A 27,599-nucleotide genomic window follows, 5' to 3' on the forward strand; every position below is an offset into this window, starting at 1 on the left:
TCGCCCAGCCAGGGTCGTCTCGACAAATCAGCGGCGCCATCAGGGAATAGGAGGCCCCATCCTCCCCGCGCGGGATCTAAGCTGGGGTTAGAGTCTCGGAGCGACCCAGCCCAATCAGCACTAAGCTCTGCGTTGGCCACCCCATTTCGCAACGTGATTGACCAAGTTGACCCGATGTGACATCAAAAAGTACAGTAAAAGCTGGAGCTAGTGTGTGCGGAGTAGCTTTAGCACTCGGTAAAAAACATCGGCATTTGGCTCAATTCTTTGATCTGAGAGGTTGGCGAGAGAGTCAGAATTGTTATAAACCAGCTGCCAAGAACCTCCAAGGACCGTTTGACAATCTATCTCTCCCAGCGACGTACCAAGGAGAGCGAAAATCACCATGGAGATGAACTATAACAATGAGGTAAGTCATTTCTCATGTAACCTTGGAGCGAGATGCTGATAGACATCTCAGGAGCTCCACGCCATTGAGACGGAGCTCCACACAGATATCGTGCCCGGCACAGAGATTATGCGAGATGTTGCATCGCACCATTTTGTTAAGGATCGTTCTGGTTCCAGCCGTGTACTCATTCCTCAGCCTTCGGACGATCCTGCCGACCCCCTCAATTGGTCGTTTACATGGAAAATATTGACAATCATTGGGGCCAGTCTAGCGAGTTTCTTCCAGGGCTTTGGGCCACTAGCGCTTGCACCTATGTTCCCAGACTACATCGAAGCGTTTCACTGTAGCCTGGCGGACGCTGTCCAGTTCACTGGAGTGTGTATCTTGGTTTTGGGGTTTAGCAACTTTATATGGTAAGTGCTACATCTGATAGAGTCAGAAGAGTCTAGTTTGGTCTGAATAAGGTTGTTAATCATTGTGCAATAGGGTTCCGATAAGCACTTGCTTCGGTAGACGGCCGGTATACATCTTCTCCAACCTGATTTGCCTCGCCTCCATGGTATGGAGAGCCCGTGCCCAGACGTATGGTAGTTTCATGGGCGCTTGTGTGTATGTATTGAAGGGCAAGAGTTGTCGAAACATTTCTTAACCGTGACCTAGGCTTAATGGTATTGGCGCTGGTCCTGCAGAGTCGATCCAACCGTCCGTCATTGCTGGTAAATCGACATACTGAAGCGTTATCAAAGCGTGAATATGCCCCGGTGTAGATCTAACGGTTACCTAGATATCTTCTTCTTGCACGACAGAGGCAAATGGAACACTCTTTATTGGGTCACATATATGGGATCATTGATGATCGGTCCGATTGTCAGCGGTTCCGTCGCGCTCAATGTCGGGTGGCGTAACTTTTGGTGGCTAAACGTGGCCCTGGGCGCGTTTGTATTGATATATATCGTCTTCCTATTTCCAGAGACCAAGTTCGTCACCCGCCCTGCTTGTCCACTAAGGCCTCCCGCTGACAAGAACTAGATGGCATCGCCCCCACCCGAACGAAATCCTTGAGGAAGTCAGACCCAACAGCGGGAAGAATGGCAGTTCGGCCAACGCCAAACACGCGGAGAGTTCACAGGGAGATAATCAGAGCATAGTGGATCCCGCCATCAACGTGGCCACAGAGAAAGGTACCCCGGATAGACTTGCTGATCTAACCGCCAGCGAGACGGCTCAAAGAGATCCTTATCTTGGCAGGGGCAAGCCCGCGAAGTGGCAATTTCGTGTCTTCCAGCCCAATGCACATCCCTTCAAGGCTATTCTTCTGGACCTATGGATCCCTTGGAAGCTATTTGCCTTCCCCATCGTTCAATTCGCCAGCTTTGTCGTCTCTTGGAGCTGCTCTTCTTTCTTAACCATCAATCTGACCCAAAGCCAAGTACTTGCCGCGCCACCTTACAACTTCTCTAGCCAAACGATTGGATTTACCAATTTCGCTATTTTTGCCGGATCTCTCATCGGCTTAGCGACGGGTGGTCCTCTGTCTGATTGGGTGGCTGCCAAACTCACCGCCAGAAATAACGGTGTTCGCGAGCCAGAGATGCGGTTGCTGGCCATGATCCCATTCGTTCTTATCATGTACCTCGGCAACATCATTGTTTCAGTTGGATATGAGAACCTTTGGCCATGGGAGGCAATCGTGCTTGTTGGATATACTTGTGCAGGTATCCAAGTTGCGGCCCTCCCGAGCATTTCGAGCACGTATGCCGTCGACAGTTATAAGCCCGTTGCTGGCAGCCTGTTTGTCAGCATCACTGTCAACAAGAACCTTTGGGGCTATGGATTCAGCAAATTTATCACTCCTTGGAGCATCAAGTCGGGGTAAGTCGATTCCGCCAAGGTCTAGATTAGACCCTACTCATCGTCATTAGTTTCATCCCACCCATCATGACAAATGGAAGCTTAGTCTTTCTCTGGTGTCTGTTTGGTGTCGTCTTCTACTATTATGGCAAGACATTTCGTCGTTGGAGCAAGGATAGCAGCATTCACAGCCTTTGAAGGGTTCAACTATGTGAAATTGCTGGGCATGAATAGTCGAGATATAGAAGGCTGGTATTTGTTGATAGGAACCGGAGGACTCTCTTAACCTCAAGATACGCTTGTAACTTGAATAAAACCTTATTATTTGCATTTAGTCTAGTTTTAACTTATAGCTAATAGATATTGCCCTGAGCTTACACTTGGCAAATGGCTTATTACTTCAACTTTAGAGCAGTTCCTCCTATAGCACCTTAGAAACAGCTATGGACCTAGTTTGTGCAACACGCTCGCCGTTTGTCTGACCTGAATTCGGAAGTGCGGCGGGCTTACATCAACTGACTGTCGCCTGATAATTACCTGACGAGGCGTTCTTGCAGCAGCTCTCAACCACGTCTATATTTTCAATACCGAAACACAAGACAACGTCATACACGAAAAGAAATATCATATGCAACAATATTAGTGGTGGTCATTTGATGGACTGCCATTTTTGCCCACTGTTGTTGTCAATGGACATGATTGGAGCTTTGCTGCGATCACGAGAGAGGGACAGAAGACAGTATTATCGTTAGAGAAGAGCTTTGGATCTCCAAGTAGCTACTTGGGAGTGTCTGAGGCAGTCTGGGGATTACAGCGTTTGAGGAAATGGGCTAGGAAGGTGTGCTGGCCGTGGTATAAGAAGAATACTTTGGGAATTGCTACTTCAATGGATATTATTGTGGTATGGAGTTTCTGACATCCCTTGTAGAACGAACAGCGACGCAATTTAGTAAGACTACAACGACTGAGGCCTAGGTTGTAGCTGGACTGACACCTCGGCTCAGCATCTTGGGTAGTTATAATATTAATGACACTACTTAATGAGTGGATAATCGAATCTGGGACGGGGCTTATTGATGCTGGCTCGACAAAGGGGAGAGAAAACACCTACTCATCTATTCTACATTATCGCCAAGTTGCGGTTGAAGAAGCCACTGTGTCAACACGTCCGACCGATAAACCCAAACAACGAGGTTATACACTTTCCCGACAGAGCCCTTCTGCGAGTTATAACAGCCTCGGAATTGGGACCCCGGGATTCTGTGACGGGAAGCCTCGCCACGATGGCTCTGTCGGAGGACGCTTCATCGGGATAGATGGCGTGCTCGGCACCTCTGTGGACGCCTTGCAGGTGTCCGTGATCGAACTCGACACGATGCTTTGCCCGGTCTATTCCCAAGACCTGACATGAAGATGGCAGGAAGAGACCGGACCCACCTTCGCGCGAGTGGAGCTACAGCGTGGCAGCTGTCCACGGTGATGGTCACCTTTAGCCCTGCCTCGACGAGATTCTGCGGCCAGCTAACAATCTACACATCTCTCCTCCCAGCGCCGGAGGCGAGACACCACCACAAGTCAACGCCAGATCTGACCCTGCGCCCCTCGGCGGACCTGACAGATCGGCAGTCCGGTAGCTACGGGGCCTTCTGCTGACCCACTGCCTGCGAAAGATGATCGAAAAGGGTCTCGAGGTTACCCCAGTCCTAGACTGCTGCTTCTCGGGTGGCGTCCTACGCGGTACCCATCCGCCTCGCCGCAGACCTTCTCCCATCTCAACAGGCCGCTTGAAGCTGCACGAGATCTACTTTCGTTCTATATTGTGCAGACAGCGGCGGATCCGAGCTCGGGTGGCGATGTGTGACTGGGACCATTTTTCGTCGCCCCAAACGCACACGGCGAGTGCGAGAGGTGATTGTGGGGATGGGATGTTCGAGCTGCTACTGCTACTGGTACAGTGGGGTCTCACAGACTGGGTCAAGGCCATGCTTCAGAGTCATGAACGGTTTCTCTCTGGCCTGGATTCACCCTTTCAGGCGGCTAAGATCGAACTCTCTGATGAAAAAGAAGGAAGGGTAAAGAAGTTTCTTGAAAGCGATAGAGAAGTAGTGGTTACATTTCTTGAGAGATTGGTACAAACTGGTCGGTCTAGTAACTAATAAAATGTCAGATAATAAAGAATAAGATAGAGAGCATATTTGCTACAGTAAGAGTATGATTAACTACCACTCAAGGTAGCTAATGTCGGGAAGCTTAGAGCTTGAACCGCTTTAACAGCCTGACCACCTAATGCTTGACACACCTCATCTAGAACCTCCCATTGTTCATAGCGACGCTGCCCGCCTTCATCCTGCGCAGAGCGCTCTAGGTCTTCATCCCGTGTGCGCACAACCCAACCCTCCCGCGAATCTGCCACCGCGATTGCCTCCTCTTCACTGGTATAGGGCGTCCAGGGCTCTTCTCCGTAGGCGAAAGCTGTCCACTTTTTGACGAAGCCAAGGCTAATGTCTCGCTGCTTCTGAAGCGGAAAGCGCTCTGTGTACATCATGAACTGGTATATCAGCTCAACGAAATGATGGCCCAGGACGTTGGAAAAGGTCGAGCCCGGAAAAGGGTTCCGCAGCGAAAGAGTATAGCGGTAGAATTTCTTGTTGCTGATGGCCAACTTCTTCGACATGTTGTGGCAGGGTGCTTTTTGGTGTCAACCTCTCGGGGGCGCTATCACGCTGGGGCCGAGATTATCTTACCAGAGAACATTACGTCGCCGCAGAGAATACACAGCCGCGTCCAGAACAGATTCTGGTCCATGTTGGTGGATATCTCGTAAGCCTGCAATACTCGCTGGGCCTTCTCAGCCCCTAGGGTATCCTCAGCATGCTTGCAGAATACCACAGGACCCACGCTGGAGAGGTTATATGCAAATAGGTAGCCCTGTATTCTGTGAGTAATATTATGGGAACCGGACTGTAAGGCAAACTCACTTCGAAAACTGCATCTCCAGTGATGACAGCGTCTACCCAGGGGCATTCCGATACTATCTGCCTGTGATTGACATAGTTTGGTATAATGGGAAAGAAACTTTCATGTGCAAGTGGCGAGAAAGCAGCCTTTGTAATAGCCGTGACTGCTTCGACAATCTTTGCCGTGGGCACTGCTCTTAGCTTCTCGAGGCGTCTCGGATCGTCTTCCCTGATCCCACAGAACTTGAGGAGCGCTAGATATTCATTCTCTTTGCTTGTCAAGGATGTGGGGCTAATTGCGGCAGCCGTACCAGACTGGAGAACTACTCGATTAAAGAGCGGAACGTCGGAGCTCAAATGAAAGCAGAGTGAAGCGCTGCCAGCGCTTTCTCCAAAGGCAGTTATCCTGTTGACGTCTCCGCCGAAACCCGAGATGAACCTCTGGACCCAGAGGAAAGCTAGCCGTTGGTCGTAGAGTGCAAAGTTGCAGGGGTTTTCGCTAGCCTTTTCAGCTTCATCCATAAGATCCTACAGAATATCAGAGAGTGTCTCAAGTGTGGCCTGTAGGTCCCTACCTGACAAGCTAAAAACCCTAAGAAATGAAGCCGATAGCTTGATTTTGTGAGCTCCAATCCAGAAAGGAGAAGAATGAGCGTACTGAATGCTAATTATGATGACCGGTTTCGAGTCTTTACATGCTTGCGTTGCCATTCTAGTCATATCTGTATGAATGTTAGACCTCTCGAGGAACAGAACTTGGGAGGGTTGTGTTACCGTGAGGACCACCATAATGGGCGCCGACTGTGAACCCCCCGCCATGAACGTAAACCATGACAGGAACCTTATTTGTGCACCCAGGCTTTAAAAGTGTTCCTGGCATCGTCACGGTTAGATTGAGGCATGAGAACTCGTCGTAGCGCCGCGATTCTTCTCCCACAATGGGACCACCGAATGGCTCCATGGACTGCTCAGTTTGCGGGCAAGCATATGTATATTCCGTGAAATCTCGCTGTTCATATGGCAGTCGGTCCATTAACTCGGCCTGTCGGAAACGCGCAGGAACACGAGCATACGGAATTGTGCGGAATTGAACAACGTGCTCATTTCGTTTGCGGCCTATAATTGGACCTAGCTGAGGGTGTTGAAACTCTTGAGGGTGATGGCCGTTCATCATGTTCTTGGCCAGGGTGTTGCTAACTTGTTATCGCAGGGGGAGCGACATTGCCTATAAGTGTATTGGTACTCACCTTTTATATCTTGATAGGGGAGCTTCGGCAGCTTCAACAAAGCAACTCCACTTTTGCTAATGCAACATCAGATGCCTCGGGGACGCTAGGGGAGCCAGAGAGTGGGACCAACCGGACCACCACTGAAGGTGTGACAAGGGACCCCTGTGCGCCAAGGAAACATGGACCTCCAACCCTACACCTTGCTGTGATGAGCTCAGAATGACAGCCTGTTAGGTCTATTCAAAAGCTAATCAGTTTATGGCAAAGATACTTTGAGATGACGTTGCTTCTGGTCGTCATGACAGACTTTAATTACCGCCGATAACGGCTGTCTGGTTCACAACATGAGACGGAAATCCAGAAGCGAGCTAGACAAGAACTAACATGAAACCTGCAATAGAGGCTTAAATACAAGGCTACAATAACATTGGCGAGGACTAAAGGCCCTTTGCATCACATCTCAAGACGCATATTTCTCCAACTCAGCTTCATCATTCTGACGCTCTCACTACATAGTTGCACTCCACTTCGGTGTATCTCAAGGCTCATCGTCATCGTGTGGCACGAACGGTGGATAGATGGGTAGCGGTGGCCAGGCAGGCCGAGAATAAGCATGAGAGAAAACATGGCTTCCAGACCCCACGTGCTTCGGCCCAGCACCGGGAAGTATGACCTCTGCTTCAATGTTCCCGGGAACTCGGACCTTTAGGTGCATTTTATCATCCTTTAGTTCCCATTCAACGCTTACCTCGCCGTATGGACTCAAGAACCGGGCGTGACAGGATGAAATTGTCGCACCCGGAACCGGGGAAATCTGGATCTTCTTCCAGCCAGGCCCCAAGGGTCTGATCCCAGCAATCGTCGAATGCATCCAATTTGCCACGGCGCCCAACGCATAGTGATTAAAGCTGGTCATGTTGGACGAATTCAGCGAGCCGTCGGGCAACATGCTATCCCAGCGTTCCCAAATGGTCGTGGCGCCCATTGTGATGGGGTATAACCAAGACGGCGGCTTCCGGTGCATGAGCATCCGATAGAAGAGCTGATGCTGGTTGATCTTGCTCAGCGCATGCCCAAGAATGGGTGTTCCAGCAAAGCCTGTAGCGATCTTGAAACGTGCGTTGCGCTTGATTAAATGCTCCAGGCGTGCTGCCGCTGCATCTTGTTGCTGCTGAGTCGGGAAGAGGGAAAAATGGATGGCTAGAGCGAGCGCTGTCTGAGTGTCTGACACAACCCTTCCCTCATCCGTGATATAGACGCGAGAGAATTCGGCTCGTAACTCGACTGCTTGTTGCTCCCAAAGCTCGCATTCCTCCACATGGCCCAAGATGCTCGAGATGCGAGCCATGAGATCTGTCATGCGGATGAGAAAGGCGTTGGAAACTAGAATCTCATCCGTCGGGCCATTGCCTGGGTCATCAGCGGGCGCGGTAGGCTCAAGCCAGTCACCCAGCTGAGAATGGCTGGGGTCCCATAAAAGACCTGTATTGTCTCGCTTCACTCCGTTCTGTATCCAATCTTTCATGTTTGCGTACAAGTCTTCAAGAAACAACGCATCACCAGTGGCTTGGTAAAGGTCCCACGGCACGCTGATGATTGCATCTCCCCAGATGGCAGATGGGATGTTCGGCCGCCCTTTCCAGATGTTGGGCGAGAACAGCGGCGGGACGCCATCTCCATCTTCATTTTGCTCGCAAGCCAGTCCTCGAAGCCAAGTCTTGAGTATGCCGCCGGTGTCAAACAGGTAGGCTGCCGTTGGTGCAAACGCCTGCAAGTCGCCTGTCCATCCGAGACGCTCGTCTCGCTGCGGGCAGTCTGTGGGGACCGAGACAAAATTGCCTTTCATGGACCAGACCACGTTTTCGTGCAGCTTATTTAGCATCTGGTCGGAACACTCGAACCAACCGGTTCGAGCCATGGCCGTATGAACGACGACGGCACAGAAGTTGTCGAGGTCCACGTCATTGAAGGCTACACCTTCGATCTGGACGTAGCGAAAGCCATGAAATGTGAATCGAGGCTCATAGACAAAAGAATCGCCAGAAAGAATCACTGTATCTATACACCTGGCATCACGAAGCGGCGCAGTGGCGCACTCTCCCTTGTCCAAGACCTCTGCATGGATGAGGCGAACCGTGTGTCCCTCTGGGCCGGAAAGTTGACATCGTACCCATCCGACTAGGTTCTGTCCAAAGTCGAGTATCACGCTTCCCTTGGGGCTCTGTAGCTTTTGCTGTGCTGGGAGTACCTGTATCCGTCGCACGGGTGGGCTCTCGGGCGCTCTCAATTTCGATGGGCTTAGGTTCCCTACCTCAACCGCTTGCCAGTCCGTATCTGTAAACGATGACTCGTTCCATCCAGGCAAGTCCAACCTGGAGTCAAAGCACTCGCCATCGTAGATCTCAGCTTGGAGCAATGGGCCGTGACTGGCTTTCCAGCTGCTGTCTGTCCCAATGACTTCGGTCCTCCCGTCCAAATAAGTGAGAATGATCTGGGCGAACAGGCCAATATTGGAACCCCAGATGTTTCTTTGACCACCCAGGAAGCCTAATCTGCCGCAGAACCAGCCTTCCGCGACCTCGGCAGCAATTACATTCGTCCCAATCTTGACTTGTGGTAGGATGTCGAAGGTCTGATATGACAGTTCATGGTCGTAGGACGTCCACCCTGGAGCAAGCACATGGTCGCCAATCTTGCACCCATTTATGAAGCTCTCATAGATCCCATGTGCGGTGATGTAGAGTCGAGCCTGGCGCAGTGTCTCCTTGACCTGAAAGGACCTCCGGAAGCGTACCGGGCGAATAGATGTAGATGAATCTTGTTTTATTGGAGATTGGATCAAAGAACAGTGCCAGTTGTCGGTCTTTAGTATTCCTGCTTCAATATGCAGAGGAGCAGACCACAAAGTCCATATTGAACCCTCGGATTGCGCTCTAACCTTGAGCGTTGCCATCTCGCACGACTCTAGAGGGTTTGTTGGCCACTCTACATAGAGCGATTGGGAAGACATGGTAGTGAATGTTTGAATTTCGCCTCGGATGCCTCGCCGGAGGGAAATTTCATATGCCCTCTGACGCCAGGCATGGTCCAGCCCTTCGAATGACCAGGAAATCCGCGGCTTTTCCTCGCCGATTGCTGTGCACTCGTGATAGTGCTCGAGTCGTAGGTTGGTGACCTTCATGATGGTGTTCGATCAAGTCACTGTGCAAGGTAGTGAGAGCGGCTGGATTCTTTTCTTGCTGGTTAGAGAGGGATCGATTGTGAACGTGGCTCGAACGAACTACCATCTTGGTCTGTGGCTTTAGTAGGGACGAGCCCGAAACCGAGAGTTTCTCCTTGGTGGGCCACAGAGTTTACGCCATTCGCTGCAAGATAACCCGAACCAGGGTTGCTAATCCCGGTCGGTGGCGGGGATCAAGTGATTTCAACTAGCGTCCTTTATTCTCTCGTTCTCAATCGCGACAAATGCCCGACCTCAACTGCCGGACGAGACCCAAGGGTCCAGACCGTGGCCGACAGTCTCGAGATTTCTACTCCGTATATCCGATCGAGGCAGGCTACAAGGTGCCAGCTTTACCTCTACAGTCCAGAAACTGCCGCTTCAAGTTCCGAGATTCTGCATCCGATTCTCAAAGCGTCGAACCATGCCCACCCCGCCCAGCACGTCCTGGTGGTCCTCATCGGTCGAATCTACGCTGGCCTGGACGAGTCTCCGCCCGTATCGTCTGTTGCAGTCGCCTCTAATCTCGGTCACTGATGTGGACGACGAGGCTGATTCCGTAGGGCTGTATGCTGACCCATGGTGCGCTTCGGTGTACATCCCTCCCCATCTTCGCAACACACACGCGGCCTCTTCCCGTGGAGCACTGGATGATAGAGCCGAAATGACTGCCCTGATCAGTCGATTTCTCAAATACATCCACGCCAAACAGCCCATAGTGGACCCTGACGTCCTCTATGGCCAGATTTCGGTGGTGGAGGAGGAAGGTCTTGGTTGGGACGAGCGCACCTGTTTACTGGTAACTAGGATTGCCTAGAGCGACAAGCATTCTACTAACACGTCAGAACAGTTGATTGCCTGCGCACTGGGTGGCATTTGCATGCCATATGATCACGAACTGCTCGAGGAGTATTCGAAGCCGTCAATCGACCCTGAGCAGTACTTGCGTAGCCGTGAATATTTCGATGCAGCCCGCAAAAGGCTTGGCTTGGTTATGGGTCATGCGAGTATTATTGGTGCGCAGTGCTTTTTTCTTACAGCCGGCTATTATGTGACCTCATTTAAACCGCTGGCATCATGGAGGTGCTTGAACAATGCGAGTTTGATGTGCAAAGATGTGCTGATGAAGATACTGGGCGCCCCGGCTCTGACCCAAGGCGCCTTGGCGAGTGTGGACAAGCTGGATAACTCACACCGCAAACTGTTCTGGAGTTGCCTCAAAACAGAGAGGTTCGTATTGGGGCCTTGATGCCTGCAACGTTGGGCATACTGGATTAACGTGTGCGCAGAGAAGTTGCGGTTGAGCTGGGATTCGAGATTGCAAGCGCCCAGCTCGTCCAATATGAGAACCTGCCATTACTTCTACCTGAGCTGGAGCCCTCCTGGTCGCCTGCATCTGACACGCTCGATGGCTTGGCTTCATCACCAACGCAACACGAACAGAGCTGGCTATACTACTTGACGGATATCTCACTCCGAAAGTTGGAAATCAGGATCGACTCATTCTTCGCTACACAACAAACTAGGCATCATGAGCCAACCATAGAGGCTCGTGAATCGTTTTACGGAGACATCCTTGCCACTCTGGCGGATTTAGATCAGCAGATCATGGAACACTTTACGCGTCTGCCTGGCCCCATCACCATAGAGACAGATGAGTCCGGCCACAGCCCCGACGACCTACGAGAGTATCTCAGACTTCGGATGATCATCATCCGCCACACCTTGAGCAGGCCAGCCATCTACTTGATCCTTCATGGAGAATTGGACGGTCTGCCTGTGCTGCTACGAGCCCAGGCGACTGAAATTGCCAACAGAGCGCTGCAGATCAACGAGTACCTTGTGTCGCATGGCTTGACTACACACCGTCACCCTGGGACCTGGCTAGGAATCCGCTACTGCGCACGCGCAGCTTTAGAGCTGTTTGCCACAGCAAAGAGTTCAATTACAGACCTGAAGCCCTCTTCCTCGTGGGAGATTGGTATTCGCAAACTGAAGACTGCCCTGAAATACTGGGGAGCTGAAAGCGCCGATGCTAGGATGTATCTCGAGTGGATTGCACGATTGGAATCGCCACCGGAACCTGGAGATGGCATTCCAACTGCGGCTCTATCATAACACAACAGCGGGGTCATCTTCTCCAGATGGTCCCACGACAAAGCGACTGAGTGACCTTCCATACCGCCACGTCCTAGTCTCCTCCTCATGTGATAGAAGCATGCTCGTATGGCCTACGACCAGAGAATGCCACTCAACCGGGAGAGCCAACGACTGGCAATGGTTAAAATCCATCTCTCCACAAGATCCTTTTGCTTTGGCGTAATGAGCCGCCAGAAACGTCAAACAACCTGTATACGAGAAGTGATGTGAAAATAAGGCTTCATGATTGTGGCATGAAGGGCCGGATGTGACGTTGCAAGGCGATGGCGGCTGGCTTGACTGGGGATTCTCACACTGCCAATTATCGAGATGCGACTGTAATACCTCGGCCGTTATCCTGAGGCACTCCCCTGCAAGATGTGCTATCTCAGATAGGATGTCCTCCGACGACTGAATAGATTGACTGGTGCTTGAGTCTAGCTGTTGCAGAAAACTTGGTGAGAGGTGGAGATATAGGCACAAGCACACGCGCAGCAGGCGTGCTTCGAGCTCTTTTCTCTCAACATTGATGTGCGAAGAAATACTGTCACTGATTGATTCGCCGTCATGGGCCTCCTGTGACGCCCACTCAGGGATGACTGTACTCTCCTGTCCGAGATAGTTTAGGCGCGATCGGCAGCTAGCTACGTAGCCAAGCAGCGCATGTAAGTCTGGCCAGGACGAGACTGAGGATGTTGAGTGCGAGAGTCTACTAACATCTAGTCGGATAGAGTGTAATTGCTGCAAATTGGCTGTGATTTCGGCGGTAGGGTCCCTTGATAAGGCTTCATTGTGAAGCAGTTCCGTGGCAAGACGACTGGGCTTTGAATTATGTGGAAGACTTTTGTTGCCGACATCTGCTCGACCCCAGTCCATGGATAGACCTAGTTCAACATCAAGCCGACTGGAGAAGAAGTCAGTGTCATTACTGTGATGCAGTATTTTGGGCACTGGGGTCTTACTGGACCAGATCGATGCAGAGAAGGTGAATATGCCCCCCTAGAGATTTCTCTTCCGTGTTGCTTGGACGGAAAGACCCATGGCTTGTGCTTTCAACAGCACGACAAAACATGTTGTGAGCCTTTCGCGGAGCACAGTTCTGCAAGTGCCAGAAGCCCGCCAAACACAGACATTGCACAGTGAGCAGACCTCCAGGCGTGTCGAGAGCCCACCCAAGTCTCCGTTTCGCCATAGTCCAGTACTGGTAGGCAAGCAGGCGTGAAGCTGGCATACCGGGCCTTGCCAACGAAACGACCGATGGTGGGCTAAAAGAGGTGATTTGCGGCGTCAAGCCTGGGTTGTCACCGATGGGGCAGTCATGTAGCGAAGCAACTGCACAAACCAAGAAGACGAGACAGGCCTCGGCGGTCCAGCCGCCACCATCCTCGGCTACATCACGGACGCACCGAGCGAGCCAAGGTCTGCTGATGATGGGATATCGAACTAGGAAGTGGTGCTCGAAACTCTGCCGCAACCTTGCGAGTCTATTGATGGATGTATCGGGGCTGGCCTTGGAATGGATGGATCTTTCAGGTTCGTACACATCCGTGGTGTTGATGTGGGTTTCAATTGGAAGGTCATTCAGTATCGCCCAGTCTAGAATGCCGTCAGCACTCGGGATAGGAAGGGGACCACCCTCGCCACCTTGGGCAACAGGCCAAGTGCTCCACTGCGGACTCGGCCGGTTCGTAGTATGACTGTCGCCCGGTAGAGCAAGTGAGGCATGTCTGGGCGGCTGATTCGCGGTTGGTCCACTTGATGCACCAAGAATCTCATTCTTCGCCCTCGCAATAGCACCAAGTATCTGGTTGCCCCAATCGTCCAGCCTGGACAATTGAGTTTCTATCAACTGCCGCTAGTAGCATGAGGGTTTCTACCTACGGGCTCGTCTGGCTATTCTGATCACGTACGCAAGTTTGGCGGCGTTGTTGACACCAGGTACAGACAGGAAAGCCGACACATCGAGTTTTTCGTAATCTACAAGCCTCGCATGCAAGACCTGTACGGCTGCTAGCTGCCGGAGAGTCGCTGCCCTCGGCTATCGGCTGATGGGGCTGGCCGTCCCCCGCAGATGATCTGGTGTCCTGGCGCTTGGTGCGTTTCCGGGATGGTAGTGACACATTGTCTGGTGCCATCGTCAACTGTAGCCAGGTCAGGGAGCGGGAGTACAAGGCGAGCTTCGGTGCGAGATTGAGCGAGGCGCGATGTGTGGGATAGATGCCGGTGGGAGCAAAAATCTCGGGGCTGACCCCCGATCTTTTATCATGCGACCTGACCCCATCATACCCCGGGCCCCAGACTCGGGGGCTCTACTTTAGCGCTGGGACCCCGCGCGCTAAGATGGATTGGGCAGAGCCGGCCAATTAGTCTACCTTGTTGCTTTGCTCCGTGATTTTGAGTTTCCCAGGAGCGGTCGTGAAATAAGGAGCTCGAGCATGGTCTATAAAGTATCACAATTACCTACTATCCACTTTTGCCTCGACAACTATCTTGAACATCAAGAGCCAAGCAACAATAACAACCCCAAGCCGTTATCATGCACACAGAGCACAAGCCAAGCGTGGAGATGGTCGAGAAGGGGGCCGATGTCTTGGCCGCCAACCCTCACGAATCCACCACCATCTCCTTCAAGCAGTCGCTAACAGAAAACTACAAAACCATCATCTTTAGTGTTCTCATGGCGACCGGTCCGATGGCCTTTGGATTCGACGTCATCATCGTCGGCGTGGTTACTGCTTTTCCAGCCTTTTTGTAAGCTACACGCAGTGCTCCCTTTGTTTCAACGCAACTTACTTTGGTGTTCTAACAAACCGATACAGGATGAGGTTCGGCGAATTGCACGACGGTATGCCCATTTTGCCATCACTCTGGCTGTCTTTGTGGAACGCCGCGATGCAGATCGGCCTCATGCTGGGTTCTATAATGACGGGTTGGATGTCGGATCGGTTCGGCCGCAAGATCTCCATGATGCTGGGCGCATTTGTCACTTCAGCCGGCATCGCCGTCGTCTACACATGCGATCTAAGCGACAGCATGGGCCATCGCCGCGGCGCATTCACGGCCGGCAAGATTGTCATTGGCATGGGTCTAAGCATGATGGCCACCACTTGTATGACGTACAACTCGGAGATCGTCCCACCCAAGCTACGCGGCATTGCGTTGTCCCTCTTCCAGTTTCAGCTTGTCTTTGGGCAACTGATTGCCGCCGTCGTTGCGGGCAGCCAGATTCCCCATGGCCTCCAGATGACGTCGTACCGTATCTGCTTCGCCACCCAGTGGGCTCTTGCCGGCATGGCCTTCCTCGCAGGACTGATGGTGCCCGAGTCTCCTGTCTGGCTGCTCCGCCGCAACGACGAGGCGGGTGCTCGCAAGTCTTTCCGCTGGCTGCATGGACCTGATGGAGTCGAGGCTGCCATGGTCGCCATCCAGTCAACCCTCGAACACGAAAAACAGGAGCAGGCAGACACTGCTAGTGTCACTTGGGCAGAATGCTTCAAGGGACAGAACTGGCGCCGCATGCGCATCATCATCTACGCCAGCGTTGTGCAACAGTTCCACGGTCTCACCTTTGTTGCCAACGGTACCTACTTTATGATTGTCGCCGGCTTGTCCCCTACAAACTCCATCACCGTCCTCGAGATTGCTACTGGTCTGTCTCTGGTTGCCATCATGATATCCTGGGTTCTCGTCAATTATGTCGGCCGCAGACGCTCTATCATGGGCTGCACGGCCTTTTTGGCGGCCGTATGGCTCTCTGTGGGTATTGCTGGCTTCTTCTCCAGTCAAGCCGCCCTGTGGTACATGGGGGTCATGATCAACCTAGTCATGGTTTTCTTCAACGTCGGCGCCGGCCCAGTCATACCCATCATCGCCTCTGAGACCTCATCGTTCAGACTTCGTGCCAAGGCCAACGCAGTTGGATTCATGTGCAGCGGCTTCGCGTCTTTGGTATTCAATCTCAGCGTCCCCTACATATTCAACGCCGATGAAGGTAACCTTGGTGGCAAGACTGGGCTCATCTTCGCAGCTCTATGTGCAATTGCCTGGGTGGTCTTCTTCTTTGAACTGCCTGAGATGAAGAACCGCACTTATATGCAACTGGACGAGATGTTTGAAAACAAGGTCAAGACTCGTGACTTCTATAAGTATTAGAAATACAAGACCATGATAGTAACGGCTGCGCCGAACCCCCCCCCCTCCCCCCCCAACGCATTGACAAATCTCTCTCTCCCCCCCTCCCTGTGTGTGTGGGTGTGGGTGGGTGTAACTCTTATACCTGTCTTGGGCGCGAAACATCAAACGGGGTTGATGTTTAGTTTCACCATGACAATAAAAACAATTGCCTCTACTACAAACGTCTTTGATCTAGTGTTGGCGGGCCATCTAAAAATAATAATGCATGCCAGTCTTCTTTGCCTGGAAAGTCTAACCCATGTTATCTTTTCAATCTGGCTGGTCGAGCGAGTAGGCCGACGAAATGGTTTGATCTGGGGTGCATTTATGGGTTCAATTCCGATGTGGTATATCTGAGGCTATGTGATGAGGGCGGATCCCGCAGGAGCGGCAGCTGCTGGTCAGACGCAACAAAGTGGATGGGGCTATCTAGCCATGGGTAGGTTACGACTTTGACAGATTTTCGCCACAATGCTGACCATTGCTAACATTTTGCGTGTGCCTTTATGGTCTGATCTACTGCGCGACATGGCAAGATATCATGTGGGTGTACTGTTCTGAGATTTTCCCGATCGGTATATTAAGATAACCTCTCGCTCATATCTGCCTGACTGACAAGGTTTGTTAGACATCAGAATGCTTTGCACTGCCATTACTACTGCCGATCAATGGTTCTGGAGCTTCCTAATTTCGCGCACGACGCCATACATGATCACATCCCTGGGATATGGGACGTGTATGTTTTTTGGCGCCCTCATGGTTATCATGGGCTTCTGGGCGTTGTTCTTCATTCCTGAGACTAAAAGGTCGGCCTATGGCACTTGCACATACTTTTATCGCTTTTGCTGACTGTATCTAGGTCTCACCCTGGAAGACATGGACAGCCTCTTCATGGCGAGTACATGCAAGACCGTCTGTCAGTCCTTTATCCAAAGAAGGAGCATACAACATGTTTTAGAAGAGCGCAGGCAGGATGTTGTTATATATAGTGAGAAGGAAGAAACCGCCTTGGAGCAGGTCGAATCTGCCGATGCCAACCGTAAGCCCAAGTAGAAAGTTTGAAACCGGAGAGCAGATAGGGTCACTTGGGGAAAATAAAACTTGCCGCAGCGAAAATTCCATTCCTCCTTTTGCCTCCCATATATCCACACGCCGTTACCGACCTTGTCCAATGCCACAGTCATTCTAATTCTATTAATTGCCATATAGTCAGATAGACAAGAGACCTAAAAAGAAACTCTTGATCTCTGTATCTAATGAGTTTCTAAATTTCAATCTTTTTATACATCCGTTTATTGATCTGATTAAGCATAAATGGTGGTAGTACTCGGCAGCCGTGGCGAGGTTCCCCTGTTTTAATGTTGATTCTCCTGACCCTTTGGTACTAATGGCCGTTCGGATTGCCAACGGAAAAATCAGCTTAAGCTGTTCAAAGGTTCGAACACTGTATAGTCACCGCTAACCGCACTTTGCCAAAAGGTATATTGAGACAGATCTCATCCATAACCTCGATACCGGTGTGGTCAGCATTCGTGTCCGTGGTACCTGGGAAGATAGTGAAGGACACGCCCCTATCGTAGACCTGGAGGCCAGGGATGTCGAGGTTCTGGCTTGCAGAGACCAGCCAGGATGCGACTGTTCCAGAACAGCCCCCGTTGGCCGCAGTAGCGATGCCAAACTGCAGCCCAATGGAGGCCAATTGGCCGGAAGACGTAATAGCAATTATATGGGCAGCTAATCTTAAGGGAATGAGTAACATCTTGGTCGCGATGATTCGCTGCGGGACGAGGACTGCCACTTCTTTTCAACGGATGGCGAAGAAAGGGGATCGTGGAGGGGTGGAGACCAGACGGCGAAGAGCAATTCCCCCACAAGTGTTGCAAAATGGAGAGATCTGCTGTAGTTTTACCGCTTATACACCTTTCCGTACACAAAAACCTTGTCGGACGTTTAGCATTTGGGGGATTATATTAACCCGCTCCTCGCCATTAACATTTCGTTCTATAGCTCTATTCTAAATGAACTAGGCTGACATTTCAAATATTTATTAGGTTCTTAGATATCTAGGGTTGCTTCAGCTTAGTCGAGAGAGACGTATCTTAATAAGTCCATCTCATCAGCGCTTTACAAAGAAATTGAGGCTTCTTAACTATTGTTCTGTCTTATGTTGGAATTCCTGTGCTGGTGTTCGAGGACTCCACGCCCACGTTAAGAGCGAAGACTTCCTGACAAAATCAATCCTTGAGCAGGTCTTAGTGGCTTGGTATTCTAGATTACAAGAACCATATACTTTGCTGGCAGATGTCTGCCGTAATCAGAGCATCGGCGTGCGCGGTGCAGACGGCGCCATCCGGTCAGGCCGGGTAGACGCGGCCGGTCCAACTACCGCTGCTGCGAACAGCAACGTCAAGCCTCCTGCCCGCTCCATTTTGCCCACCCAAACCCAGCCTCAGCCCCTACGTGAGGCATCGACCTAGGTTCTGTGGCCCGCCTAACGCTACAGCTGCGGCCAACAATGATCTGGAGAAGCCAGTAAGCGGCGCTCTCGGCACTCGAGCAGCCAAGGGCGCTTGCTTCCTCCGTGGTCGCCGAGGCTTACGTCGCGGGGCAAGTGCCTTGTCTTCCTATCAAGGGAAGAAGATAATGAAAACAAGCCAATGTGGGTATCGTTCATACTGCGTCAAGATCCGGATCAAAAAGGTCAAGATGGTGCAAGGCATCATGATGGATCTAGGCCTCATGGCCGATGACTCGACGTCGAATCGAATGGGACATCATAGCGGCTTAGAAGAGGAGATGGAGGGTAAGTGGGGTCGAAGCTAGGATCAGCAGCAACGCGAGGCCTCGCGGAACTGACTTGGCAGTGGCTAGGCGATGTTAGAGCCTGCGTATTGAAACCCGGCGCCAGGACATACCCAGTCGTTGGGCTCTGGCTCGAATGGCTGTGGCGAGAAACAAGACCGAGGTCGGCATCAGAAGTACAAGGCCGAAAGCCAGCACCCTGACGGCCTGCACAATTATTGTCGTGCCCTCTATGAATATCTTTAAGAAGGGCAAAAAAGAAGGCAGCGTTGGCAACAATGGTAGCGCCCAGAATCTCGATGGATGCTCCCTGGAACGAACATTCAGTATAATACCAGGTAAATTAAGAAGAGCATAGAGGGTATACCGTCGCGCGGGCCTGTATGGATAACGATTGTTTCACAACAAGCGGGAGTCGGACTATTGTGATGATGACAATAATACTACCAATGCCGAATAGGATACCTAGTGGAATTTTCCTATTCCAGGTGTCAATAGCCTACCCTTGATAGCATATGAAGAGAACGCACTGTCGGCCGGGAAGGTGGCTATATCGGAGAATCGGAAAGGGCAAGATAATAAGGGCGATATCGGTTACCATATTAAAGACCCCCATGGTAATAAGATGTGCTAGTGCCCGGTTGCAAGTATCTTAAACATAGGTCAGTCTCGGGAGGATAGGATTCGGGTGTTGTGTCGCGCACGTCGACTGTCAGGATCTAGGTCCCAATACCTGGCAAGGTGATACTTAGCGGACATTCTCCGCGGAAGGAAGGGAGTATCAATACATACCAGTTTATCGGCCGGCATTCAGTGAAAATCAGTACCAAGGTGGCGAAGAAAGTGACCACAATGGCCCACCATAGTGCTGAGGCGGCCATCATCCACAAGGGAAAGGCCTGGATAAAGCGGCAGTAGAAGTTCAGGAGGCAAAGCTTAAGGCACCATAGACTACAGGGAAAGATAGCAAGGTCAGCCACAAGCACCGAATAGATGCGGCGCGGCGAGGCGCAGGTCTGCCGGGCGCTGGTGAAGAAGGGGGGAGATAATACTATGTCAGGTAGGAGACGCGGGCAGGAAGCAGCAGCTTGTGAGACATAATGTAATTCTCCTCAAGTTGGGCGATAGAGCTGCCTCTTGCGACGGCATCGGATTCGGTTGGCAGGCCGAAGGTCTGGCCAGGATTAAGCGAGAAGGACAGATAGATTACAGTGGTGCGAGCGGCGAGCGGCACAATGGCAAAGGCCATGTACGCATCATCGGCATGCCATGTCCTGTGGCAGTTTGGGTGGATTCTGCAGCGGGAGAGCAGTCGGTAGCCACATCGGAAGAGGATAAGCGAGCCGCAGATGGCGGCGACGATAACGTCGAGGACGCGCTCTGGGGCGAGCGCCATTATGGACCCCTTTTTAGCGCCCGCACGTAATCTTTGATTCTGATCTTGACAAGGAGGATGTCGATAGAGACGGAGATATGAGGGGGCGGGTCCACGGCTGACTTATACAACAAAGGCGAGCAGCAGAACGAGGAGGTGGGGGGGAGCAAGCGTTCATGGCTAATGCCGGCCAAAAGTCAAAATGGCCGCGCCCGGAGGCGTCCAATCCGGGGCAAGAGAGGGCCCTGCCACCTAATTGGTCCAAAGACCCCGCTGTAATCGCTTGACCAGGCGCCTGTGCATTGCATTAGCGCACGTCAAACACTGCTGCGCCACTATTCACGAGTCGTGGGTTTCACCCGTTACCTGAGTTCACGTGTGGCTACGGTGGGCGATAGGGGTCACTGTTGCAAAACCCTGTGTTAATTCCTTTTGGGCTTAGGCGCTCTGCTCCTTAGTTATCCGAGTACTTCGTGTGAGCATGAGATATATACCGCGGACTAGTAGCGGGCCCGCGCGGTGGCCTTTTGCTAGTCTAACTAATAGTTCATAGCATTAGGTCTATAATAGTAGTCGGTTTATAAATTATTTGCTACTATATTAATGCGTAAAATGTGATATCTAGAACTTAGTCCTAATAAGCTAAATTAATTCTTTTAAAACTAGTTTATTAAATAACTATAGTTTTATTATTATCCTAATTAAAAGTATACCTATTTTAGAAATAAGGAAAGCTATTACTTAGTTTTTACCTTAAATAGGGCTAGAAATATATAAATATTAATGCCTATAAAGAAAAAAAAAATTATATATATAGCAAAGACTTTAAGGGCTTAATATTTTTTATTATATAATAATATTAAGTTAAAATTTAGGGTTTAAAGTCTTAACTTTATATCTTAGCTATAATTATTATATATAATCTTTATCTTAATATCCCCTTAAACTTAGAATAAGAAGTAGGATACTAAGGCAATAAAAGACTATTATAGTAATCCCGCGTCTAGTTAGCAGCGGACTAATATAGTAACCTCATGCTTAAATAGGTCTAATAACTTTATTTGCTATAATAAAGGGGGGATATTATCTATTACTAAGGCTACTTAGCTCTAGATTATAAGTATAATTAAGTTATTAGATATATTTCTATTATTAACTTAATGCATAGTAGCTTAATAAACTAGACGAGGAGGATAAGGAAGAGATAGAAGAGGATAATTAAGTATTAGTGCTATCTAGTTTAATTATTATAGTAGCGGCCGATGTCTATAGGACTAGATAGAAATCTGCTTTGCTGGTCCGCAGTGACCCCGTAGCTTTGATTATATCCTCTGTAACGCGAAAAAAATTCAAGAATCTATGCTGAGGTATACATAGTAATATACTGCGGGTCGGGCTGCCTATCTCGCTAACCCGTTTTGTCTCTCTTCTGGTGGTTTTTGGGGTTTTGCAATAGTGACCCCTATAGCCTGCCGTATGTGGCATAGCACATGTCGCATCCGTTCGCATCTCCCATCTGTCGGGGCCACTATGATCTGAATACTCACAAAGTTATCCGTCGCACGTTTGCGTAGCACCTCCCATAATAAGGGCAAAATTAACTGTCGGGAGCCTACACGGCTGTTAAACATTTTACAGGGAGTCAAGTCAGAAAAATTGATAAAGCCCCACCTTCCGCTCCTTTTAGCGGTATCTCCTTGGAGCCCGTGGGTGCGAACAATAAATAACGACGGACTATCATTCCGTAGCGTCGGTCGAAACGCACTGTCGACGGTGATACACAGGATCCTTCACCCTGCACAACGACGATTTGAACATCATGATTGGGGCTTCACAGGTAACCGTACGAGTTGGTCCATCTGATGAAGCGAATAATTGTCGGTAATGTTAAAAGGTCTAAGTTACATGTATCTGAGAGGAGCACAGCTCCTCACTTAGCATCCACATCCCAGCCGCCAGCAGATCGGACCATCTTAGTCATACGGTCTCAACAGTATGCGACAATTCGGGGTACACGACAATTAAGAATAGAAGAGTAGGGCTTGATGTTAGACGCTCCGTTTGATCTCAGTCGCCTGATCTACGCCTCTCCACCAGATGGTATGAAGATGAAGATGAGAGACTAGCAGATGCGGAGACGACAGGTTCTTATGCGGAATCCCTACCAGATAGACGACGGGGGGTGTCTCTGCTCGTGACCAGAAGAAATGTGACCAAAATTGCTCCAGCGTAGACGGTGTAATAATCAATGTCATAATTACAGTCTAGCAGATACCTAATTGCTTGGCTCGCGGAGTCGGCCTTCGGCTGATTGTACCGCTTGCACCACCGCTCGAGTGCAAGGGGTGACGTAGTATTTTATTCTTTTTTGGTACAAGACCATGAATATAGAGACACTGGACATTCATGACAATCCAGAAATTTCCATGTTTATGTTACAGTGTTATGTCGCATGGGCCCTTGGAGACGGCTTGAGATAACGAATGCAGGGTACCCCGAAAAAAATACCGGTCGAGCACACCGCCCGTTCTATTGAGCTCTGAATAAAGTCAAGCCCGGCATTAGTAGCTCGGATAAGTTAGACTTGGGACTCGATGCCGTTGCAGAGATCTTTAACAGGAAGGTCATTAGCAATGAGACCCGCTGCAACTCAGGTACAAACCGTAAGATTGCATGATGAATTAGGCCGACCAAGAAATATTTAGTGCTGAACAACTGCAGACAGTAAACTACATACTTTTATCATCACTCTTGACGAGCAGAACCCAAACCCACATTGTAAGAGGACAAAATTCCCCAGGGAAAAGCTAAGTCTAATACTCTCGAGTCTCAGCTTCTACCTCACCCACATCCACAATGAAGATCAGCACCGTCCTGTCCCTTGGTGCGGCCATACTTCCTCTGGCCAGCGCTGAGTGCAACTATCATGACATGGGGTGGTTCAATAAGAAGTGGCGCCTCGCTACTTTCAAGTCCAAGAACTGCATCAACAAGACCGGAGACTGGACTCGCAAGGGTTTCGGTACCTGGTGCATCGACATACCTAACAATACCAAGTCCTTCATCTTCAATGTGGGCGGCGGGTACAACCCGGCCAATCTGGAAGATTGTACCATCTTCTTCAAGACGAAGAGCAACTGCGGAGGGAAAACTAAGGGAAGATCTAGGGGCGAGTGGAAGAAGAAGTCTCTGGAGAACAAGGTGGCTGGTGCTTACGTCCAGTGCACCAGACTCGTCAATAAACGCGATGCAGAAGAAAAGGGTCCTGGGGAGAGAAAGTTCATTAGGGATGATGATGGGCAGTGGTTTGAGGAGCTTGAGGATGGTGAATGGGTCAATGTCGAGGTAGTCGCGAATGACGATGAGGGGGAGATTGAAGAGACCGAGGACGCTTGAGGTCCTGTTGGAAATCCGAGGATCCCCCTTCCTTTCAGGATTCAGACTAGCAGTCTGAAAGTCCTAGATTTAGAGTTAAAAGTCCTAGATGGAATCATTCAGAGATATAAACCTGAGAAGAACTCTCCAAGTTCAATAATCATCTTTACCCAGCACAGCTGCGCAATACAAACAACAGGACCTTGAGGGAGGGGCATCCACCAGGGTCGACGTAGGCTCTACCTAAAGCACATCAACTAGAACTCTTATGTCATTCATCGATTTCCAAGTCATATCTAGGTAGTGCTTGAAGGACTTGGGACAATCCTGTTCCGTCAAATTGACTACTCATTAGTTACGCTCAATGGTGTTAATCATCAGATAACCCGATATGAGGTACGTATGGGAAGCCTGTATCACGCCCTCTTCTGAAGATGGACGAGAATGGCAGCCTCCTACTGACCAGATCAGGGTTTGGCCCAGTTAACCTGTCACCTTGTCACTGACATACTCCGTAGTCATGGAGGACTGTAGATTCATGTAGCTGTCATTGTATTTGTCGATGTGCTATGGCTGGACTTGATAAATATGGTTTGACTCAGGGCCGTACAAAGTCGCCTTGAACTTCTCGACAAAGGCAAGTATAGACTGTGTTGATTGAATACTGCATTCATGCCTGATCCATCTCAGCTGATGAGTTTGGAACGGTATGGTAGCTTTGTCCCTTGACATGCCTTCATGACCTGAGCTGACTTTGGACGTTAAGTACTAAGTGTTGCCTGGACGAGGGCGTTGGGCGTTAACTAAATGATCTTGACTTGTTGCTTCACACCATCTGTCTCCCATCTCGCTTCTGTGTTCGAAATAACTCCCACTCGTTCATATGTCGACTCCTCCTCTGAAACCCGCCTCAAAGCGAGCCAGTAGAAGGACTCGGAAGACCGAAGGATTTTTGCGCAATAGAGTTTTTCATCTTCCCTCCAGTGCCAGTTCCCATCTGCGTCACCCAGTCGATGATCTGGCCAAAACTGCACAGGCGCCTCCTTTCCGACCTTTGCCATGAAAGGTCCTTTATCCGGTGAGTTCATACCTTTAGCGATTGCCTTGCTTACAAGCATCCACGGCTTCCTTGAGGAACCGGCTTCAAGCGACAGCGACGCTTCGACAACCTCGGCCGACAAGGTGATGTACGACTCCCTGAAGCGTACCTGGCCCCTCTCATCCTTTCCCACCGGGACACAGTGAACCTTCTCCACGCCTGCGAACACTTCGGGGACCTCCCACTTCCTATACGGTCCGTATAAGGGAAGGAGAAACCTCACGGGGCGGTTGAGTGTTGCCCACGACCACGACGGCGCCATCCTGGGCTCGGTGACAACTGGAGGCTCGTCCGTTGAATCTTGTCTTTCCCACAGCAACCCAAGTGGGAGCGTCTCTTCCCACAGACCAGCGCAATACTTCATCCCTAGGGCGTCAACCATCTCCGCCGTGATGCCCGATAAGGCTGGCAAGCGATCTGTGGGAAATGTCAATTCCCTGTTAGTATAATCTCGGACCATCTCCGCCCAACGCGACAGTAGCTTCTCCTTCCTCTTCGTGTCATTGACCTGCGCACTGGTCTTGCCGACGTGTAGTGCCGCATAGTGCGATATCTTGGCCGGGAGCTCGTTGGACGTGTCGCGGTTCATGTAGCCGCCCATGCTTTGTGCGTTGGACCACTTCATGCTGCCACATTCACAGTCCACGTCCTGCATGCATTCCCAGAAAACCTCCTGCGGGCCGAAGTGTAGCACGCGGGGAGACAGCAGTCGCTCTTGGTACGCCCAGGCCCGGGTGAGCAGCGGAAACGGTTGCACCGTGTGTTGGTAAGAAAACGGTCCGCTCTCGGGGTGCTGGAACTTGAAGCGCAGGTAGAGACGGAGTTCTTGGCGGAGCTTTGTCGCGGCAGGGAAGAGGACGGCTAGGGGGTCGTCACCATCGGCAGTAGGAGCTTGCACATTGACGCCCTGACCGTACCGGTAGCAACCGCTGCCCGAGGACGACGAACACGTCCCAGCTACGGTTACCCAAGAGTTGCTATAGACGGCGGCCATGCGACTGGCTTCGATCTCCCAGTCCTTGGCGCTGTCTTGGATGATGCAGAGGGAGTCGATCCACAAGTATCGAACCCCAAGCCGTCGCGAAACCTTGACCGCATCCTGGAAGGTCTTGGGCAACTGGTTAAACGGGATGCCAGCCATGTGATGATCCAACGTCGCCGTGGTAGTCCGGAGAGGCTGCTGGTCTTTGCCCCAGCAATGAGACAATGCGACATAGCGGTCTTTTTGATCGGGCGACGGCTCCACGAGCTTGACATCTGTGGTGTGACCCTCCAGGTCCAGCCCAAGATCAAGTATTCGTGTGGGCAGTTCAGTTGGCTCGCCGCTGCCACAAAGCGGATGCTCTTCCGAGCATTTCCGAATCCACCAATACATCCGCCCATAGCTCACGTCGGAAGAAGTATCCCCGGTCGGCTTGTACGGGCGGCTGTCACCATCTTTGTAGAATTCGTACTGTAAATCCACGTTTTTCAGGTCTGACCGGTACCCTAGTGAGCCATTGGGGTCGGCGTACACGATCATGTTGTTGGGGTTCTTGAAGCGGATGACAGCATCTTCTCCCAACCTGGCCTCGACGTCTGGGTCCAGGCGAAGCAGGCCCTGATTCAGAAGTGAACAGTATGGGCACCCTTCATCGGCATCTGTCTGCAGTTGAGCAACACCAGACCACCTCTCCTGTCGCCGAGCGCTACACGTGGAGCAGTCCCGATCTCCAGCGAAATTCATTTTGCTCAAAGAAAATTTGCACGACAGCTCTTGCAGATATCTGAAGTGTTTCATCCGTCAGCTTGGAATGTTTCTGGATCTAGCTAGAGTAGGGACATATACCGACAGCCACAGAATTTTGAGAGGACTGTAAGACCAGAAGTTTGGTAGCTGCTGTGAGCCTTTGCTATGACAATGCTATGCTTTTCCGAGTCTATCGTGGTCTAAAATACTTGATCACGGAGAAGCACCGTTGTTAAAACAAGCGAGGGAGTCCTTAGTGAAAGAACCAGCCCAATTTTAAAACCCGCCAGGTCGCGCACTACCCCGCATTTAAGTAGCTCATGAGGTACTCCGTACTCCGTACTCGCGAGTTATTTAAACCTGGTCTGCGCCTCTTTTCGACTGCTTGCCCTAACGCTACATAGGTCCAGCATAGTAAGACGGAGGAACTTAGGCGGTCGGCCTACCTTAATATTACACAAACTAAGCTTTTAATGGGCGAACACTGGCCCCGGCTCTGGCCCCCATTTGTCCTCAGAGCGGTCCGGGGACGGGCTTGGCTAAATGGGGTATAGTTGGCGCCGGGCCTGCATATGCATAAACACTAAATAAGAATAGTGGGAGGAGAACAAAATGCCTTCTCAAATGGAAGTACCTCCTATCTTTCGTTTATTAGCTCGCTTTATAAAGCGTCCCACAGGCCTTACTGCTGTTGAATGCGTGCCGATCCTATTCAGCCACCCTTCAGTTCTATCCTAAACCGCCCGCCCTAGCAACTTATGCAAATAAGCAATAAGGTTAAAATCCCTTACTCTACTACTGCAAGAGGCCCTGGTTAAGCAGCCTCTAAAGGCAAATATAAGTATTATTAATTTCTTTATTTATTAACTTTTAAATATTAGTTTAGTATTTTATATTTAATACTTAAACTTATAATAAGATCTTTAATATTATTATAGATCTCTTAACTCGAGCAAAGAATTAAAATATTACTAAAAGTAAAAAATAAGTAACTAATTCTAATAGCTATCTTATTAAAAGAAATATAATTTATAAAATAAAATAAATATATTAAAATAATTTAAAATCTAAGTTAATTAATTTTATTTAATAATTATTTAAATCTAATTATTATAAAACAAGACTTATTATATAAAATACCTTTATAAGAAAATATATAATAATTATTAAAGGCTTTAAAAACTTTATTATCTTAATAAAATCTAAGTTTTTATTTTTTTTTATTTTTTTTTTAAAATCTAATAAGATATTTTATACTT

At 50.1% G+C, this 27,599-nt stretch overlaps 8 protein-coding genes across 8 annotated transcripts; 4 read left to right on the plus strand and 4 right to left on the minus strand.

Annotated features, from left to right (window-relative positions):
* Positions 1–385: 385 nt before the first annotated feature.
* NCS54_01093100 (MFS domain-containing protein) lies at positions 386–2,440 on the plus strand (the record flags this gene model as incomplete). The annotated part of the gene is made up of 7 exons (XM_053156219.1): positions 386–409; positions 452–804; positions 878–1,000; positions 1,052–1,107; positions 1,176–1,368; positions 1,421–2,263; positions 2,314–2,440. The coding sequence occupies 7 exons, from the start codon at positions 386–388 to the stop codon at positions 2,438–2,440; spliced, it is 1,719 nt and encodes a 572-aa protein (XP_053012194.1).
* Positions 2,441–6,966: 4,526 nt separating this feature from the next.
* On the minus strand, positions 6,967–9,609 carry NCS54_01093200 (Alpha-L-rhamnosidase; the record flags this gene model as incomplete). The annotated part of the gene is made up of 1 exon (XM_053156220.1): positions 6,967–9,609. One exon carries the CDS (start codon positions 9,607–9,609, stop codon positions 6,967–6,969), a length of 2,643 nt encoding a protein of 880 aa, XP_053012195.1.
* A 463-nt stretch (positions 9,610–10,072) lies between these two features.
* NCS54_01093300 (Hypothetical protein) lies at positions 10,073–11,766 on the plus strand (the record flags this gene model as incomplete). Its single annotated transcript, XM_053156221.1, has 3 exons — positions 10,073–10,447; positions 10,499–10,878; positions 10,938–11,766. The coding sequence occupies 3 exons, from the start codon at positions 10,073–10,075 to the stop codon at positions 11,764–11,766; spliced, it is 1,584 nt and encodes a 527-aa protein (XP_053012196.1).
* A 2,557-nt stretch (positions 11,767–14,323) lies between these two features.
* Positions 14,324–15,939, plus strand: NCS54_01093400 (MFS domain-containing protein; the record flags this gene model as incomplete). Its single annotated transcript, XM_053156222.1, has 2 exons — positions 14,324–14,538; positions 14,607–15,939. 2 exons carry the CDS (start codon positions 14,324–14,326, stop codon positions 15,937–15,939), a joined length of 1,548 nt encoding a protein of 515 aa, XP_053012197.1.
* A 2,758-nt stretch (positions 15,940–18,697) lies between these two features.
* Positions 18,698–19,378, minus strand: NCS54_01093500 (Integral membrane protein; the record flags this gene model as incomplete). Its single annotated transcript, XM_053156223.1, has 4 exons — positions 18,698–18,827; positions 18,876–19,072; positions 19,130–19,241; positions 19,293–19,378. The coding sequence occupies 4 exons, from the start codon at positions 19,376–19,378 to the stop codon at positions 18,698–18,700; spliced, it is 525 nt and encodes a 174-aa protein (XP_053012198.1).
* A 435-nt stretch (positions 19,379–19,813) lies between these two features.
* NCS54_01093600 (Integral membrane protein) lies at positions 19,814–20,158 on the minus strand (the record flags this gene model as incomplete). Its single annotated transcript, XM_053156224.1, has 1 exon — positions 19,814–20,158. One exon carries the CDS (start codon positions 20,156–20,158, stop codon positions 19,814–19,816), a length of 345 nt encoding a protein of 114 aa, XP_053012199.1.
* Positions 20,159–22,993: 2,835 nt separating this feature from the next.
* NCS54_01093700 (Hypothetical protein) lies at positions 22,994–23,533 on the plus strand (the record flags this gene model as incomplete). The annotated part of the gene is made up of 1 exon (XM_053156225.1): positions 22,994–23,533. The coding sequence occupies one exon, from the start codon at positions 22,994–22,996 to the stop codon at positions 23,531–23,533; it is 540 nt and encodes a 179-aa protein (XP_053012200.1).
* A 782-nt stretch (positions 23,534–24,315) lies between these two features.
* NCS54_01093800 (HET domain-containing protein) lies at positions 24,316–26,337 on the minus strand (the record flags this gene model as incomplete). The annotated part of the gene is made up of 1 exon (XM_053156226.1): positions 24,316–26,337. One exon carries the CDS (start codon positions 26,335–26,337, stop codon positions 24,316–24,318), a length of 2,022 nt encoding a protein of 673 aa, XP_053012201.1.
* Positions 26,338–27,599: the final 1,262 nt, after the last annotated feature.

This window comes from Fusarium falciforme, chromosome 8 (genome assembly GCF_026873545.1).
Source record: "Fusarium falciforme chromosome 8, complete sequence".
In the NCBI taxonomy this organism is placed as follows: Eukaryota; Fungi; Ascomycota; class Sordariomycetes; order Hypocreales; family Nectriaceae; genus Fusarium; species Fusarium falciforme.